Source organism: Triticum aestivum, chromosome 2B (assembly GCF_018294505.1).
Source record: "Triticum aestivum cultivar Chinese Spring chromosome 2B, IWGSC CS RefSeq v2.1, whole genome shotgun sequence".
Taxonomy (NCBI): domain Eukaryota; kingdom Viridiplantae; phylum Streptophyta; class Magnoliopsida; order Poales; family Poaceae; genus Triticum; species Triticum aestivum.
Genome location: NC_057798.1, coordinates 17,808,587 through 17,824,614, shown reverse-complemented (window position 1 = coordinate 17,824,614; position 16,028 = coordinate 17,808,587). Strand labels below are relative to the sequence as shown.

Here is a 16,028-nt window from a genome sequence, read left to right as displayed (position 1 = left end):
AAGAACGTCTCCAAGTGAGTGGCCAGCATTCACTTAATTTGCTCTCTATCAATTTGTCCAACCAAAAGAATGTGGACCCTCCAGAATGCATTGAACTTGCATGAGGCGACATGAATAGTATATGTGGCCACGTGGGGCAATGAAAGGAGTCACTAACTGATTAAATAATTATTATGTACGTAAGGATGCTGGCTCCCCGGCTGTCCTATAAATACCCGCAGAACTAACCAGCTAAGATGCACCAAAAGCAAGAGTGTCTTCAAACACAACTGTTAAAACATCTGTCCATTACGGATCAGTCCCACAAATTGCCTTCTATCCTACTTCATACAACACCCTGACCAGCTCATGCAATATGGCTCTTGGTACTCTGGTTATCATGGCCACCATGCTGGTGTATTTTCTCTTGAAAAATAAAAGAGTGCTATTGTCCCAGCAGCAACGGGGGCGACGAGGCAGGCTGCCCCCGGGGCCTGCGGCGCTGCCCATCATCGGTAACATGCATCAGGTGATTCTGAGCAAGCCGGCGGTGTTCCGATGGATCCACGCCCTGCTCAAGGAGATGAACACAGACATCATGTGCCTCCGTCTCGGAGCTACTCATGTCATTGTTGTAGCATGTCCACAGATAGCCTCTGAGGTACTAAGAAAGAATGATGAAGTTTTTGCCTCCCGTCCCACCACCTTCGCCTCAGGCATATTCAGCTTCGGGTACAAGGGCTCCATCTTCTCACCGCACGGAGACCAGTGGAAGAAGATGAGGCGCGTCCTCACTGTTGAGATCCTCGCCTCGTCCATGGAGCGAAAGCTCCACCACCTCCGGAAAGAGGAGTACGACCACCTTGTGAGGTACATTAATAAAACTCACTGCAGCGACATGGCATGTCCAGGCAACATTGTCAACGTCCGTCATGTAACCCAACACTTCGTTGGCAACATGATAAGAAGGCTTGTGTTTGGTAAAAGATACTTCAGTGACCTACCAGCTTCATCCACTAGTGGGCCTGGACATGATGAGGTGGCACATGTTGCCGCTCTCTTCATGGCTCTTAACCATCTCTACAGCTTCTGCATGTCCGACTACTTCCCAGCCCTCGTAGGCCTCGACCTGGATGGCCATGAAAAGGTTTCCAAGGATGCCATGCAAACACTCAACCGGTTGCATTATCCCATTATAGAGGAGCGGATCCGCGAAAGGTCATCCACTCTTGAGAAATGTGGTGAAAAGAAAGAGGCAAGAGACTTTTTGGATGTCCTGGTTCATCTTAAAGATGCAGAGGGACAGCCATTGCTGTCCCTACAAGAAATTAGAGCACAAACAGCGGTTAGTATGTCACCTTAAGCTCAATAGAAAGTTCATTCATTGTTCTTTGAGCCATATTATACATGTATTGACCTTTTCTGTTGCGTTGTACTTATTACTTTATTTATTCTCACATTTATGGATGTAGGAAATGATGTTTGCAGCAGTCGATAACCCATCTAATGCGGTTGAGTGGGCACTCGCTGAGATGATGAACTTGCCAGAGATCATGCAAAAAGCAACCGAGGAACTTGATGTTGTCGTTGGTAAAGATAGACTAGTGCAGGAGTCTGACATTCCTCAGCTAAACTATCTCAAATCGTGCATCCGGGAGGCCTTCCGCTTACACCCATACCATGCTCTTAACGTACCCCATGTCGCCATGGCGGACACAACTATTGCTGGATACACCATCCCCAAGGATAGCCACATACTTTTAAGCCGGCTTGGACTTGGCCGCAATCCCAAGATCTGGACTGAACCACTGGAGTTTCAGCCTGAGAGGCATTTGAACACTGCGAATGTACTTCTCACTGATCCAGGCCTACGTTTCATTTCATTTAGCAGTGGGAGGAGGGGTTGTCCTGGGATTTCACTTGGTACCTCTATGACAATGATGTTGTTCGCAAGGATGTTGCAGGGATTCACTTGGACAAAGCCTCCCGGCGTTAAGAGTATCAGTCTCCAAGAACGCAATGCGGGCCTTACACTAGCTGAACCCCTTGTTCTGCAAGCTACACCAAGATTGGCTGCACATCTCTATACGATCCAATTAAATAGATTTAGTGTGCGTGTTCTCATTTATGTTTCAATAAAATGTATCTGGAACTAGTGTATGTTACATGTTTCTGGCGCTACGTTCGGTTCTCTTGTAATGTTATGACACTACATGTGTGCAGAAACAAAGAAGCAATCGGTGATTGCATCACTAATGTAATGTGTGTACTTATCATTATGTAAAAAAAACCTCTGTACTTTCCATTATGGTGTACCATGCAAATAATCCTTGGAATTGCACGAAAGTTTTATGTTTATGTTGTATACATGCCTGGATGTACAATTGTGTGCCCAGCTTTGACTCCATCTTACCATTATGTCATTCATGCATTAATATGTTCTGTATTGCCAAATTGTTGTTCTATGAACTAAGTTTTTTTACTCTATTAACTAGGGCTCCTTTTGTTGTGAGAAATCTTTTCTTCTGAGATATAAAAGCTCTATATCACTGGGAATATGCCGGTCCGATGTGTGACCCATTCTAGGTAGTGGCTTGGATGAGGCATCCGGCTTTAGATGTTAGGCTTTGGTGCGATGTCTGTTTGGTATTAGGCCAGGACATTCGGCACCCCTTCATCAAGGGATAGGAGTAGCAACAGGCGTTGCCAAGATGGTGGCTTCAGACTTATTGATGTATTATCATGTAGGGTCTTTGGAAAGAATTAATAATATGGCTACATGCATTGTCCAGATGCAGAGGTCGGGGGTACATCCTCCTTTTCTTAAAAAAAATATAAGTTGTATCACGATGCATTTGAGTAGAAAGAAGCTTATACATAATGATTAACCAGTCGGGCAGGTTCGCCATCAACGAAAAGGCGAAAAAAGGAAAATGCTCATCCTAATCAGGCTCAAGGCCCAGTTCATTTCCCTTTGAAACAACCAAAATTCTGAATAACTAGACTGCAGTAGATTCTGCTTAATAATCAAGTGAAACAGGTTGTCCAAAGAGATGGCTTGATGCTTGAAAATGATGCGAGAATTCTTATTTTGGACGTAATTTTCTAGTTTTCATATGTTTAATGAATTGTATTTTGCAGGAGCGTGTATTGTCAGGCTAGTGGTTATTCTTGATAATGCTACGAGTAAGTTCTTTTGTTTGGTTTGTACTGTCAGCTTTTCGTTTATTGCTGCAGGTTCTTCATTTCAATAATTTCACTTCATTTCATCAGTGCAACAATAGAGACAGAAAGAAAAAATTATTGCTGAATTACACGGGCAAAGTTGCTATACTAATTACACTTTTCGGCATAGACTGCAAATTAGTCTAAAGAACATAATCGCCGTTATCCGCAGGTGTCTATGGAATCAATTATCTACCTGTGGCATAGATCATATCATACATCGTACAAGTTGGATCCATGCAATGAATTCTATATCTACTATTACAAAAGGAAAAAAGATCAGTTTTAAGTATTCTATAGAATAGGTGGAGATAGAGTTTCCAAGTTTACATTGTACCAATCTGCTCGTTTTTCTTTTAGGTAGCATGATATTCGGGAATTAAAAAAGTGATTGTTCCTAAAGTATTTTCAGTTTTTCTTAATTTTCTTAGATTAATTGTGCATTTTGTTGAATTTTATTTTTATTTTAATCATTAATTTCATATTATAAAAATGTGGTAACTTTTAATTTTGCTGGAAATTATAATCTAATTGTTTTTTATTGTTTCGAAACACTTATGGCCTTTCGGTTTATTTCTGTCTCTTTTTGTTTAAATTTTTGTCCGGCAGACAGTCAGACCTGCAAATCCGTTGGAATGCAGTTTTTATCAGTTGTTGATTTATTTTATATGTTTTTAAGAATTTGGTTATCTATATATTTCATTATGCCCAATGATCTGCCATGTGTTCTGCTGACAATCTAGTCGATGGTGAATTATGAATCCCTAATCCAAATGTGGAGCCATGTTAACACCAAATACAAAATAGTACATGTCTCCGGGGAAAGGGCAGGTCTGAGACTGGGACTCCCAGCCACCTCATTTAAGAAATAACTCCAACTGAGTTTTGAGCTAGCAATGCTCGAGTTTTATTTGTTTTACAACTTCTCTTTATTAGTTTCATTAACTTTAAAAATATGCAGAAACAATGTTTATAAATCATATGCGTATATGTATCTCAAAAGGTACTTTCGAAATATGTAATTTTGTTGATTTGAGAACTATGCTATTATTGAATTTTGCTGGCTGATATAGTTGATGGTGGATTTATTAATTCCTGTTTATAGCCTGCAGACGTGGAGAATCGATAGTCATGCACTTTTGCTAGATTTAATTTCCACAATACTCTTTCGGGTTCCAATAAGAAAAGTCCTCGTGTTCGATACTAACACGGTTTCCTGTGCTAAATTACATACCATCATGCTATCCTAATCTAGGAGAGTAGTTTTGCATAAAGGGCGCCTTTATTGACTCATAATATGGCATCTAGGAGATACGTACAATGAGTACACACCAGGTTTCTGCGTGGTTAAGATGTACATCACGGCAACCGACGTCTTCTGGTCTATATCAATGACCTCCTGGTCATTGCTTTTACATGTTCCCTAGTTTAAACAAGTTTGATCCGCAGCGGCAACGAGCTTTGTTTGTCACATGTGGCCAGTGGATGCATGGCGAAGAAGACTTTGGTACCCTGAAGGGTTGGATGTAGTTTTCAATTTTATAGAGAGCTCTTGTAAGGGTTTGTGCTACTTAATATAGGTGGCTTTTTCGGAAAAGGAAAAGATGCACACGGCCCACACCTGGTTCTAGTAGGCTAATTTATTTTTCCACACTTGATTATTGGTTGTATCAGTGATGTTGCTTTACCAAGAAAGCTTTTTCCGAAACCCTAGTTTCTGAAAAAATACCTATTCCTTTTAACACCAAATACAACATAATACTGTACATGTGTCCAGGGTGACAGGGCAATTCCGAGACTGGGACTCACAACCAACCTTAGCTTGTCTTCTACTCCCTCCGTTCCGAAATAGATGACCCAACTTTGTACTAAAGTTAGTACAAAGTTGGGTCATCTATTTTGGAACGGAGGGAGTAGCTGTGACTTGTGATTATTACAATCACTGATACTAGCCGGTCCTCCCTGACAGGGTGTGTACGAGAAGAGAAGAGAGGAGTCAAGGCAGCCACAGTCCGCACGATCGCACGGGCGAAACGCGCGGGTCCGAATTGTCATCGGGAGCACGTCGGAGGTCGTCACATCTGCAGCAGCTGGCATATGTGAGACCAGTACGTGACGTACATCTGAAAAACGAGCAAGTTAATCATGTAGTCCTACCCTGTTAGTAAGTGGCTCTGCGTTCGTGGATGAGAACGTCCACAAGATTAGTCTCACAAGGCGATTCGGTGTCCGTCGTACGTAACTTGTCCATCATTGGTTATGTAGGCAATAGTACTATAGATTGGACTGGAGAGAAAGGCTTCAGAACCTTAACGTGCGATCTAGAACACGACAGTGAAGAGACAGCCGACGGCGATGACAGTAGGAGCCTGTGCACATTCGAACGGTCGACAAATGGAATTTCTCTTGGCTGTCCCGGATGCATCTGCACTTGCCAATTTATAATCGTTAAGATAAAGCTTTTTTTTCTAAGACACCTATTTGCTCGCCAGTGCATTTGAATGTAGAGCCGGGGAGTTGTTGATCTCTCTTAGAGCATCTCCACCCGCCCCCAGGACACCTTTTTAGGCTCGGGCGGCGCCTTATCCAGGCGAAACCCAGCGCGTTGGTGGCCTCTGGAGGCGCCGGCGGAAGTTCCGGCGAATCATGTCTCCCCGCATGTCCTTTTTCTTGGCCCATTTAATCATTTCGCTCACAAACTTTTGGTCGGGGTGGGGTGTGGCTGGGAAGATGCCCTTCCCATGCATTTCTATTTCGTCCGGATGAAGCATTTGTCTTCCAAGACACCAACTTTTTTGGTTCGGTGGGGTTCTTGGGGGCTCCAACGGCCGGAGATGCTCTTATGTTTTCTAATTAGACTCCCCTCCCTAGGCGCTCCGGCGGCAGAAGGGTGGGGGAGGGGGACCCCGGATCTGGACGTACGATGTGGAAATAAGGTGTGGGCTTGCGTCTCAGGCGGTCCCGCGTTCGGGGGAGCAGTCTTCGACGCATATGGAAATAATGTCCTCCCAATCCTTGCTCCGCCTCAACGATGGCGCTCAAGGCTTCAGCGCTGAACGACCAGTGGATGTTGGTCATGTTGTTGCTGTGGGAGATAACGGTGGTAGCAGTACCATTGGCCGTTTTTTCCTCGAGCTTCGTCCGCGTCGTGGCAGCGGCTTACGCAGCATCACTTGGAAGCTTCGAGAGTTTGTGCAAGCTTTGGGTGGTTGGCGTTTTTGTTTTCGTCCTATGGAGCAGCGACGGTGTGCCATCTTCTGGTGCTTCTATGTTGGCTTGGTCAGCCTCGAGGCTCTCAACTCTTGGACTTGGAATCTGGCGACTATGACTTCATCTCCGAAATGTTTGACAGTGTGCGTTAGACTACAATGCTCGCCCGAATCTAGCAATGGGGAGGCTATCGGAGCGGCTGCGGCGGCGCACCATCGGCCCATCTAGGAGATTGGAGGAGCGAGGCACCCTAGGGACTTAATTGTAATATCTATCTTTTTTTACGGGTGTCTCATTGTTTGATCTGTGGCTAATAGATCTGAGGGTCTTTTCAATTTTTCTTCAAAAAAAAATCATACTATGTAACCTTATCTTTTATAAACATAATGTTCTCTAATAGTTTCTAGCATATACTAATTTCCCAAAATTTATGATCTTTTATGTTTGTCTCTTTTGTTTGCACCGAATTTGCTGTATGGCGTGTCAGGGTACCAAGAGGTAGCCGGGGAATTGATAGTCAGGTTGGAAAATCACTTGCTTGGCTGATCACACCACTTTGATGAAGATCAAGGACGATGATCAACTGTGTAAATAATTTGATGATGTTTTTTTATGCGTGAGATACCATGCAACTAAGTGGGGTGTGCCTGGCACTACAAAGAACACCAGAGGTAATACAAATTACAACAGACCCATGGACCACCTAGCAGTTGCATGGTTTCTCACGCATAAAAAAACATCATGAAATTATTTGCACTGAGACAGGGGCCTAGAGGCGGCAATGAGCTTTGCTCACTGAGCGCTAGCAGTGGATGCAAGAGGAGTAAGACTTCGGTACCCTCAAAGATTTGAATGGTTTTTTCAAATTCTGAAAGGGTGTTTTTATAAGGGTATGTGCTACTTAACTTTTTGGCCTTTTCGCAAAGAAAGAAGATGCACAGAGCCAACACCCGGTTCCAACGGACCTATTTATTTTCACTAGGACAATGCCCATGCGTTGCAACAGAATATAAATATTCTAGTTCGTTAGGTTGTGATTTAACTGCCCATATGAATCTGATTGTGTAAATAAATGTTTATTAAATCGTGACCGTGATTTACCTAGGCCTTATATTTTGATGAGAAGTTTGACATGTAAATAAAAGTGGAATTAGTTCAGAAAGTAAGTAAATTAAGATGATTGATTATCATATGAGGATGGTTGAACGAAGGGGTAGTGAGAAGGAAAGTAAAACATGATACCTTACATTCTCTTTAACTAGTGTATATAGCGCTAGAGATTACTTGTTTTTTTATTTGCGGAAAACTTTTGATTTATGCATCTTCAATCGCGGCAGTACGATGAAAACCAGAAATAACTAAGCTTTTTACACAGAGATTACTTGGTTAAACTTGGATTCGTGGTTGTATTGGTGATGTTTCTTTATCTGGAAAGCTGGATGAAATCCTAGTTTCTGAAAATTATCAATCCCTTTTAAAACCAATAAAAAAATACTTCATCAAATTTGAACTACAACCACGACCTTTATTTTAGATCGGATGGAGTAATACATGTCTCTAGAGGACAGGGCAATTCTGAGACTGGGACTCACAACCAACCTTAATTAGCTTGTCTTCTAGCTGTGGCCTGTGATTATCACAGTCACGAACACTGGCCTGTCCTCTATATCTATGTACGCATCATCATGTGGTGCAGACAAACAGCGTGTGCGTATGAGAAGAGAAGAGAAGAGTCAAGGCAACGAAACCCGCACGATCCCACGCACGTTATCGTCGGGACCATAACGTAGTACGATCTGGACTGCTGCTCTGACTCTAGAGCACGACAGTGAAGAGACAGACACGGCGACGACAGTACGATCCTGCAGCGAACGGTCGACAAATGGAATTTCTCTTGGCTGTCCCGGATGCATCGCCCTTGCCAATTTCAGATCTTTAAGAAAAAGTATTTTTTTCCAAGCCACCTATTAGCTCGCCTGTGCATTTTCTAATGTAGAGCCCGGGAATGTTGCTCTCTCTTCCGTTGTCTACATAAACCTAAAAAATAAATCATACTCCCTCCATCCGGAAAAGCTTGTCCCTTAAATTGATGTATCTAGCATCAAGTTAGTGCTAGATTCATCCATTTGATGGACCAGCTTGGGACATTTTTTTCCGGACGAAGGGAGTACTATGCAGCCTTATCTTTTAGGAACATAATGTTTTCTAATAGTTTCTAGCTTACATGTATTTTCCTTATGATCTTCTTTTATGTATGTCCTTTTTTCTTTTCTTCATCAAATGGGCCATAGGATGCACAATTCCAGTCAGGCTACCGAAGAGGTAGTAGGGGAATTGATAGTTTGGGTTAGAAAATCATCTGCTTGGCCGATCACATCACTTCGATGAAAATCAAGGATGATGATCAATCTTTCAAATCATTTCACGACGTCTCACTTTCATTGATTAGACAGGGGGCAACAAAGAATACTATAGCACTTGGAAGTTTTTTTTGGGGGGTGGGGGGTGGGGGGATGGGGGGGTGGGTGATTGTTGAAAGCTATAAAAATGATCTATCTCTATTCACTTTTTTGGCACTACTCATACTCTTACTTGACTTAATTTTAATTTTTCATTTATCGTGCAAGCTAGTGTAGATTAACTTTAGTTGGACAAAGTACTAGCCTTCGAAACTAAATTTGCTAATTAAGGCATTTTCTAGATAAAGGAAAGCTAGGCATTAGCCTTGCTATCATTTTAATCCACATTAAATTTCCAGGTAAACAAATGAGTGGGTGATCTTTCAGTAGCAATTGTAACTGAACCCTGGCCTCTTCAAATTTCAGGAATAACTTTTTGTTCCTTATGGATGTTCCTTATGGATGCATGATTAACAGTTCATCATGGGAAGATTCGATAAGAGGATCATACACCCTTCATTTCCAGAGTTGAATCTTGATATTCCCAAGAATGTTCTTGGATTATCCTTGTAAGCACACCGCATGAGAGGTCCTAGATAAACCACTTGATATTATAAGTGATTAGCTAATAGGAATTTCTAGGCAATGAAGAAGCTAAGAAGGTTGCTGACAAGGTGTTCCATTGATCTGAACTTTAAGCTTTGCTTTCTTACTTGGCAGTCTCTATTATCTATTGTGTGTTTAAGAGAAACGTTTAAATCCTTGGACACAATTAACAATGGGATAATTAGTCTTGAAAAAGTAAGGGTATGTTACGCTTCTTATGATTGGGAGTGGCATTTTAACAGGTGTAATCCCATTGCAACGCACATGCATATGTGCTAGTATTCTTTTTAAGTTTGTTACATTTCAATAATAAAAATAAAATAGCAGAATGTGTCCTTACCTTTCAATATGTAAATTTAAATGAGAAGATGGAGCTAATCCGGATCGGATCTCATTTCAGTTGATATACCAACTTAATAAAACACTGTGCCAATAATAAAAAAAAACCCACGGTAAGCTCAAACGAAAAGTACATCACATGCATGGTATACTTGTGTGGTTATTACTTTCTTTCCCAAGCCTAGGATGAAAATCCTGACTCCTTTGATGGCTAGAATTAACTTTTATTTTATAGTGGCTACATACCGGTAACATAAATTTACTTAGAAGATTTTATTTCGTTACATGCATGATTTTGGAACTAACAGTAATTTCTCCTTCAGGCGCACAGTTAGTCCAAACACCTCTGTCATATCAATGTCTTTCCTCTCAACCCCTATTGGCAGTTCCCAGTTGAAATGGTACATCAAGTTTGCCAACATAAGCTCAACAGTCATGATTCCAAGGTTTATACCAGGGCATATCCTGCGTCCTGCCCCGAACGGCAAGAGTTTAAAATTACTCCCTACAAAGTTGACATGCACATCACGGCCTTCCTCTGTAAATCTTTCAGGTATGAATTCTTCACTTTCCTCCCATGAGCTAGAGTCTCTACCAATGGCCCATACATTGACAAAGACATGCGTCCCAGCAGGAATCATGTACCCATCGATGCTGCAGTCAGCCATGGCAAGGTGTGGAGCAAGTAAAGGTGCAACAGGATGAAATCGGAATGACTCCTTTAGGACTGCTCTTAGGTATGTCATACTGCTAATGTCGGCTTCATTAACAATTTCCTGTCCCTGGGGTTCGATACTCCTTACCTCGTCTTGTAGCTTCCCAATCAGGCGGGGCCTCCTCATGAGCTCAGCCATTGTGAATTCGAGGGTGTTAGATGATGTGTCAGTTAAACCGAAAAATACATCCTGTAGAGATCAATTAATTAGTACACTATAATATTTTTTATTTGTAATAATCTGGAAGGTATTATATTTACTTACGGTTAGGAGAGCTTTCATCTGCTCTCTTGTGAGACCATACTCGAGCTGAACAGACAAGAGAATATCGACGAAATTACTACCCTGGTTATCTAACACTGACTTGTCCTTGTTCTCATGATAATCGATCACCTTGTCCAGCAGATCGGCCCATCTATGCCTTAGTCTCTCAGCCTTTGCACGAACTGTCCTTTTAAGCAGTCCTACCCTAGACAATGTTGGGAAGTACTCCTCCACCTTGAACCCTCCTAGCAGCAGTGAGGTATCATTGGTGAGGTCTTGGAACAACTTGCTCTGTCCTTCTTTTAGGAAGAATTCTCCGGACACGATGCGACATGCCATGTCATATGTGAATGTCTTGAGCAGCTCACTCATGTCCACCACACCACCGACTGCGGCGGCCTCGTGAATCTTGGCCACCACCAAGCTCACCTATGATGGCATGCACAATTGTTAGCAGAGGGCACAATGAAAGTGAATTTTCTTTATTTTGTTTCTGACATGGTAAGTTTGTGAAAATGCTAAGAAAATTACCAACAAGGCTCGACAGTAGGAAATCATTGAATAAAAAGGGACGTCCTATCTGATGGTAACTGACATATTAACTAGAAAAAATCAAGCTCCCAATTTTTTTTAGAAATGTGGAATATCCTAACTAGTGGATGTTGTCTATTCATCAGTTAACTGGAGACCGTCTAAGCCCTGACCTCTCTTTTCTTGATTGTTGCTGGTGTTGAGTAGTATGAGCGTTTCCATGTTCCTACGTCTGATGGATTTTCAAGCCATGACCTTTCCTCTCGCAATTGCTAGGACCTCAGTGTGCCAATTGGATTGAGTTGGTTTCGAGACGAGAGTGGTTTTCCAGCTCCCGGGTGCCTAGGCACCCTCTATGAACATTAAAATCAAAACAAATAGGAAAAAATCTAAAACTTTGCAGAATCAAAGCTGGTCAAACTATGTAGGCGCTTGCAAGTTTTCATACCAAAAAACCATTCGAGGAGCTCTACACACGAAAAAGATCTCAGTGCTTGAAGTTTTGAGCATTTTTAGCACTGAAATCTGAAACTCGTTCATACACCTTTCTCTACATAATATTTTGGCATGAAAACTTGCAAGAACCTACAAAGTTTGATCATCTTTGATGTTACAAAGTTTCAGATTTTTTTTGATTTTACTATTCATAGACGGTGCCTAGGCCCGACTGTTGCCTCTGAGTTTCCACGAAAGTGGAAGCGCGGGACGATGGCCGTGCTGGGCGTCACCAAGGACGTGAGAAGGGGAGCCTTGGCGCAGTGGTAAAGCTGCTGCCTTGTGACCATGAGGTCATGGGTTCAAGTCCTGGAAACAGCCTCTTACAGAAATGTAGGGAAAGGCTGCGTACTATAGACCCAAAGTGGTCGGACCCTTCCCTGGACCCTGCGCAAGCGGGAGCTACATGCACCAGGTTGCCCTTTTTTATAGACGGTGCCTAGGCACCGGGAGCTGTCACACCTTTCTGTTTCGAGATTTCTTAATGACGCACAAGCTATATTATTTACCCTCATGATCTATGGTTAGCTTTTCTTTCAAATTATTAAATATTAATTAAATATGATAATATATTTTTGTCCGACGGACCTGCACTACGTCGCCTTGTCGATAGACAGACCAGCCCATTTTCTAATTTTCTTCTGGTCAACTCGCCATCTAATTTTGATTTTTAACAATCCACAATTTTCTTCATCGTCTTAAATATTAAGTTTTTTGGTTTGGAAAGGATGAAGTTTATGCATTTTTCAATTATATGTCTTCATAATGTGTTTCACGCCGAGATATTAAAAATAATTCTATCAAATGTGGTGTGGCGAAAACTAGAAAGTCATTGAAACTTACCTCCTCCATGATGGCGCTGCGGAAAGACTGCACCTTTCTAACGCTCAGCATGTGGTTGGTGAGGAGCTTCCTTGCCTGCCGCCAGCCTTGGCCATATGGCGCAAAGCCGGTGTTGGACGAGCTGTACATGAGGATGTCGGTGACCATGGAGTGTGGCCGTGACGCGAAGACATGGTCGTGCGTGCGCAGCACGGCCTCTGCAGCACGCGGCGACGACACGACGAGCGTCGGCACGGCGCCAAGACGGAGGAGCATCACGTCAGGGCCATGCTTCCTGGCGAGGCTGCGGAGCGAGACGTGCGGGAGCGAGCCGAGGAGGTGCAGGTGGCCGATGATGGGCAGCGCCGATGGTGATGGCGGGAGTCTGCCTGCAAGCTGTTGCCTTTTTCCTGTCTTCCAAGTGAACCAGTAATAAAACACAAACAAGAGGAAAAGCGGGAAGAGGAATAGAAGCCATGCCGTCGGAGGCGTCTCTAGCATGACGAGATCTGCCATGGGAAGTTAATGTCTAGCTCAGCACTTTCTGGAGCTCTGCAGCGCAATTGTTCTTCTGAACCAGCTTAGTTTATCATCACAAGCTCGATCGGTTGCTTATAAGCTACCAGGCAGAGTACTTGAAACGACAACCGCTGTGGGGTGCACTGAACTTGGAGCAATTAGTTAGGCGACAACGTAGCTTTCATTCTTATAAACATACTGTACAAGGTAGTCTCTGGGTCTTGGTTATATGTTTTATGAACTTTCTGTGACCGCTCAAAAAAGAAAAAGTGGAAAATATAAGGGACCGGCTAGGGACAAGTTGGCTGAAAAAATAATTTGGGCACGTCCACTTTTCTCAGTGCAGCAAAATCAAAATGGGCTTGCAATTATCTGGGCCAGTAAATTTTCTAGAGGAGCACTCGACCCTTTGCAACCACCAAACAGAAGCCTACTAAATACATGGGCATGGTTTGAAACATAACAGAAATTGACCCAATACCTGTTAAGACACAAGGCAAAAATAAAAATAAATGAACAGAAATAAAGGAAACAAAATATGAAGTTTCCCAAGGAAGAATGAATTTGTGGCGTTGGTATTACCCGTTATGAAGAAAGAAAATAAAAAATAACAAAAATTACACACAATTTACATAGAAATTGCGCATTTTACATTAGCAAAAAATACACACATATAATAAAACCGCTGGAGCTCTGCGTTGCAATTGTTCTTCTGAACCAGCTTAGTTTATCATCACAAGCTCGATCGGTTGCTTATAAGCTAGTCAAGCAGAGTACAAAAACCAACAACCGCTGTGGGGTGCACTGAACTTGGAGCAATTAATAAGGTGACAACGTAGCGTTCATTCCTACAGACATAGATCAATCAAGGATATAAATAGTTCAAACAATAAAAATTTGGAAAAAATAACAATAAGTAATTCAATTCAATTTAAAAAATGCAGTTAATGAAAAGATAAATATTATTCAGAGGATAAAGTTCAAACATAAAATTAATGGTTTCCAGTATAGATCCGCGTATGCTTCACAAAATTACTGAGTAGTTACAAGTGTGCTTATTAATGTCGAAGTTGTGGATGTATCTCTAGAAAGTTGACAACATGCTCTGGAACATGTACCTTAGGCCTCTAAATATAAGAGGTATGGCGAGCATCGTCAGCCTCATCCTCCACAATATATTATGCATGATCATAGAACAAGTCATCATCTCCCACAGTGTCTCAGGTTCCCACCTATTTGCAGCTCCATGAACAATAGCCCAATGAAGTTGGAGCACTCGGAATGACCCCTCCACATCCTTCCTAGCAGCTCCTTGCATTTATGCCAAGAGAAAACTTTTGCTACCTAGTCTCGGGGATAGTCATCATAAACTGCTGCCAGTAAGGATACATACTATCGGCAAGGTAGTACCCCATGATGTAATCATGGCCATTGACGGTGTAGTTGCACGACAGAGAATCTCGGCCCATCGCAAGGTCTCTTAAACATCAGAGATCGCTGAAGCACGATATCATTGTGAGACCTTGGCACAAAGAAAGCATGCCAAATCCACAAGTCTTTTGATGCCACTGCTTCAAATATGACATGTTTGATGTGACCTTGGTACTAGTAGAGAAATGCATAAACACATCCTATGCTAGTGGCGTGCCACACACTAGCCACTGGTATTATTCAAAGTAAATGTGGCGTGGCCAAAATTGTGGTGTGCTAAAATATGCCCATGCCACTAGTAAGCTAGCCCCAGGGGTGGGACATGGCCCGAGTTACTAGTGGCATGCCAACATATAACAATGGCACTACTGATGTGTTGTTGGTGGTGTGCGAATAGTTTGCATGCCACTGGTATCAGCCAACTCAATTAAAAAAAATGCCGACAAAATTTACTAGTGGCATGTGGATTAGAAGCCACACCACTAGGCCCGACCCAAAACCAAGCCCGACCTAGCCCACTGTCTTCCTCGTCCTTCATTCTGTCTCGCGTCTCTCACCTGACTCTCTCACTAGTGACAATACATTTTCCCAAAGAATATACACTTCTCTTTTTGCGGGATCAAAGAGAACAAACTTTAGCTACGTGATGTTCACTCTAGAAGGTGGAGGTCAGACTGACCGACATTACTATAAGAGAAATGGTAATTGGATTCCGATTCTTTGCCCTTAAATCACGTATCACAGGAGCTATGCATGGATGTCAATTAGCGAGCAATATGCATGTGTAATAACTTGTCCACCAATGATTTGAGCGGTGGTAACTCATCAACATCTCCCGCATGCTCTTGGAAGCACAGTACTGAGACTAGCATGAGCCGTTGCCTGCAGCTAGTGCGTGTGTGGAAGAGAATGGACACTCGTGCATCATGTGCCACCTGCAGGCTGCAGCTAATGCTTGTGTGGATGAGAATGGCTCCAGACAGTGAACGTACGGGTCGACGGACACCCACAGAAAGAAAGGAAACAAAAAAAAACAGAAGAAAGCATTGAAAAGCAAGAAAGAAAAAACCGAAGAAAAGAAAAGAAGAAATATGTGTAAAAGACGGCTCTTTTCCTTCTAGTAGGTCGCGTCCTACATATTGTACACGGACTCGATGTTGGCGCAGTGGCTAACAGTGCTACCAAGCAACGAGGAGATCCCAAAACCGGTCCCTCGCGCGCACCTATTTTTAACTAATTTTCCGAAAATATGCGCTAGTGGGCCAGCCCGATTATCTAGCACTCGATGAGAGAGGTCCTTCTGCCTCGCTGAATGTGGGTATAGCACTCGTGCAATTTCAGAGTAAAATAAGAAATTCTGATACGATGCTAAAATACCTCCAGGAAGCCTGAAGTGTGCCTTAGAATAAAAATAAGCAACCTAATGTGGGCCCTCTAGGGAGCAAGGATTGATGACTAGCGTCCTTCTCTAGCCGGACTGTGCTAAGCCCCC

The 16,028-nt window shown here is 42.7% G+C and overlaps 2 protein-coding genes across 2 annotated transcripts; one reads left to right on the top strand and one right to left on the bottom strand.

The window, feature by feature from the left end:
• Positions 1-355: 355 nt before the first annotated feature.
• LOC123038774 (tyrosine N-monooxygenase-like) lies at positions 356-2,223 on the top strand. Its single transcript, XM_044462247.1, has 4 exons — positions 356-849; positions 967-1,324; positions 1,452-2,090; positions 2,203-2,223. Exons 1-4 carry the CDS (start codon positions 356-358, stop codon positions 2,221-2,223), a joined length of 1,512 nt encoding a protein of 503 aa, XP_044318182.1.
• A 7,776-nt stretch (positions 2,224-9,999) lies between these two features.
• Positions 10,000-13,149, bottom strand: LOC123040006 (indole-2-monooxygenase-like). Its single transcript, XM_044462967.1, has 3 exons — positions 12,608-13,149; positions 10,739-11,167; positions 10,000-10,663 (listed from the first exon to the last, which is right to left on the bottom strand). Exons 1-3 carry the CDS (start codon positions 13,100-13,102, stop codon positions 10,040-10,042), a joined length of 1,548 nt encoding a protein of 515 aa, XP_044318902.1. The 5' UTR covers positions 13,103-13,149; the 3' UTR covers positions 10,000-10,039.
• Between the last annotated feature and the right edge of the window lie 2,879 nt (positions 13,150-16,028).

Coding starts and splice junctions, on each gene's coding strand:
- LOC123038774 (XM_044462247.1), top strand. CDS start 356: ATGGCTCTTGGTACTCTGGTTATCATGGCCACCATGCTGGTGTATTTT. Junction 850..966: donor GAGTACGACCACCTTGTGAG/GTACATTAATAA, acceptor GTTTGGTAAAAG/ATACTTCAGTGACCTACCAG. Junction 1,325..1,451: donor AAATTAGAGCACAAACAGCG/GTTAGTATGTCA, acceptor TTATGGATGTAG/GAAATGATGTTTGCAGCAGT.
- LOC123040006 (XM_044462967.1), bottom strand. CDS start 13,102: ATGGCAGATCTCGTCATGCTAGAGACGCCTCCGACGGCATGGCTTCTA. Junction 11,168..12,607: donor GCAGCGCCATCATGGAGGAG/GTAAGTTTCAAT, acceptor ATGCCATCATAG/GTGAGCTTGGTGGTGGCCAA. Junction 10,664..10,738: donor AGATGAAAGCTCTCCTAACC/GTAAGTAAATAT, acceptor TGATCTCTACAG/GATGTATTTTTCGGTTTAAC.